At 54.9% G+C, this 2,500-nt stretch overlaps 2 protein-coding genes across 2 annotated transcripts in view; both read left to right on the plus strand.

Moving 5' to 3' along the window:
• Positions 1–2,500, plus strand: part of LOC147467434 (uncharacterized) — a gene marked incomplete at its 5' end in the record, with an annotated part of 10,850 nt that overhangs the window by 4,202 nt on the left and 4,148 nt on the right. The gene's annotated exons all lie outside the window — the stretch shown is intronic.
• Positions 1–2,500, plus strand: part of LOC122259586 (uncharacterized) — a 7,647-nt gene that overhangs the window by 3,882 nt on the left and 1,265 nt on the right. The window contains exons 2-3 of the mRNA XM_043026460.2: positions 1–55; positions 726–2,500. The exon at positions 1–55 is cut by the window's left edge and continues 41 nt beyond it; the exon at positions 726–2,500 is cut by the window's right edge and continues 1,265 nt beyond it. Of these exons, the coding sequence (XP_042882394.2) occupies positions 1–55; positions 726–2,500 (1,830 nt within the window). The remainder of the gene's footprint in view (positions 56–725) is intronic.

The raw sequence follows: 2,500 nt of genomic DNA on the forward strand, positions 1-2,500 counted from the left end.
CAACCGCTGTCTCAACGACCTGAAGACGCTGGTGTTGGAGGCCCTCAAGAAGGACGTGAGTAACGACCACTCTTTCTCTTCTCTTTGTGTGTGTGTGTGTTTGTTTGTGAGGATATGTGTGCTTGGGTTTGTGCTTGTGTGTGTTTGTTTGTGAGGAAAGGTGTGCTTGGGTTTGCGCGTGTGTGTGTTTGTTTGTGTTGGTTCTTGTTATTGGTGTTTGTGTGCTTGTGTGCTTATGTGTGTAACGTGAATAACAACTAGACTTTTTCTTTTTGTATTTTTTGGGGAGGAGGAGGAGGGGAAGGGGAAGGAGGAGGGGGAGGGAGTACTTTGGTCGTTTTTTGGTGTTGTTTCTTTTGGTTGTGTGTATGTGTGTGTGTGTGTGTGTGTTTGCGTGTGTGCGGTGTGGTTGGTGGGGATTGTTTTTTTTTCCGGTGGTCATATGGATGTTCTTTTTGTATTCCTTTTTAAAGGGATGACTTTTTAGGGGGAAGGGGCGTATTTCGTCCTTTTATTATTATTATATATATATATATATATATATATATATATATATATATATATATATATATATATATATATTATTTTTTTTTTTTTTTTTTTTTTTTTTTTTTTTTTTTTTTTTTTTTTTTTTTTGCTATCTCATTTACTCATTCCCCTTTTCTCCCTCCCTCTCCTGTTTTTCTGGGTGGTTACTAACATACTTTTTTCTCTCATTTCCGCAGCCTTCCCGTTACAGCAAGCTCGAGAAGGCCGACATTCTGGAGATGACAGTACGCCACGTGCAGGCCCTCCACCGACACGACCTCGCGGGCGTGCGTGGGCGTGCGACGGGCGGCGACGAGAAGGGCAAGTACCGGGCGGGATTCACTCAATGCGCCGTCGAGGTGACGCGATACTTGGCCAACATGGGCGGCAATGTCCCCCACGACCTGCAGACAAAGGTCATCGCTCACCTCAACTCCGTCACTAAGAGCCTGATGGGTCAACCTGCGGGAGTGTCTGCAGGCAGTGGTTTGGTTCCTGGCAGCTCCAGCGTCGTCGTGGGCGGGGGCGTCGTCACCCTCACGCCCACTACACCCTCGTCTTCCTCTTCCTCGGCTCCCGTTGCGCCGCCCCTCACTGTCACTACCGTCGCGGACTCCAGCACGACCTTGGTTGGCCTGGCGGAGCGGCCTTCTGGCACGGCGGGTGACATGCCCTTCCGGCGGCCGGTGCCAGGCGACCCGGCTCTCGTGGATGCCGCTTCCACGCAGGGCCCCGTCACGGTGGGTGCCGGCGTGACCCTCGTGCCTGCTCGTCTTGCATCTGGCCAAGTGGCACTCGTTCTGCCCCCTGGAACCACGCTACCTACCTTTGATGCCCCGCCCCTGCCGCCCACAAGCGAATCCTCGCTCGAGTCCGCCGCCCCTCACTCAACCAGCTTTGGCGTTCCCTCGAGGCTCGGAGACTCGTCGTCCGCTGACTACTCCAGCATGTCGTTCTCGAACCAGCTGTCGTCCAACTCGTCCTTCGGGGGGCCTCGTCTCGTGACCCTAGCGAGTCGGCCGCAGGAGGGATATCTGTACAGCGTGTCCGAGGCGGCGTCGGCCCCCTTCACGACCGGCTTTAAGAGCTCTTCAGGTTTTGCGGACGCCCTCTCACCCTCCTTTCTGCCGCCTCCGCCGCCCCTCCTTCCGCTATCTGAAGACGACGCCTCTCCCGCTTTGGACGTCATTCAGGAGACGGCCTTCCCGCCCCCACCCTCCGGCCGGGAACAAGGTCTCTCTTTTCTCTCCGCCGAGACAGGAGGCCAAGCGCTTTCCGTGAAGGGTTCCCAGGGCGTCGGCGAAGTCAGACTGGCCTCTTCTGAAGCCTCGGGAGAAACGTGTCCGAGGCTCGTTCCTTTCCATCCGTCTCCCGGCTTGAAGATTTCGGTCAGCTTCTCCGACTCGAGCAAAACAGAGACTCGGAGAACTTCTTCGTACCCGAACCCGAACCTGTACCCAGACCCAACCACAGGGGCCCAAGTCGTTCGTCCGACGCCCACGCTGCCTGAAAGCGTAGTCTTGACGTCCCCTCGCCCGGACCACGCTCAGGGGACGCCCTCACTCTACCACCTCCATCCTGATGGCTCTTGCTCCGTCCAGCCGCCGGCAGCGACGTCCTTTAAGTCGCCTTTCGTCACCGTCGTCTCCTCTTCAACTACTTCCTCATCAGCCAGCGTCTCATTCTCTCCAAACGCTTCTTCGGCTTCCATTGTTTCTTCAACTTCCGGTGCTCCATCAAGTCTCAGCATCTCGACAGCTCCTAGCGTCCCATCCATTCTTTATGTGTCTTCAACTCCTAGTGTCCTATCAGCTCCTAGCATCCCATCCAATTCGATCCCAATAAAGCCCAGTGTCCCATCAACTCCCAGTGTCCCAGGAACACCCTATCCGCCATCAACACACAGCGCACTGCCGTCGTCGACTGTCGAGTCTACCTTCAGCCTTTCGTCCATGATCACGTTCACTCCCTC

This window comes from Penaeus japonicus, unplaced genomic scaffold (genome assembly GCF_977035675.1).
Source record: "Penaeus japonicus unplaced genomic scaffold, GWHDUDI00000001_assembly GWHDUDI00000036, whole genome shotgun sequence".
NCBI lineage: Eukaryota > Metazoa > Arthropoda > Malacostraca > Decapoda > Penaeidae > Penaeus > Penaeus japonicus.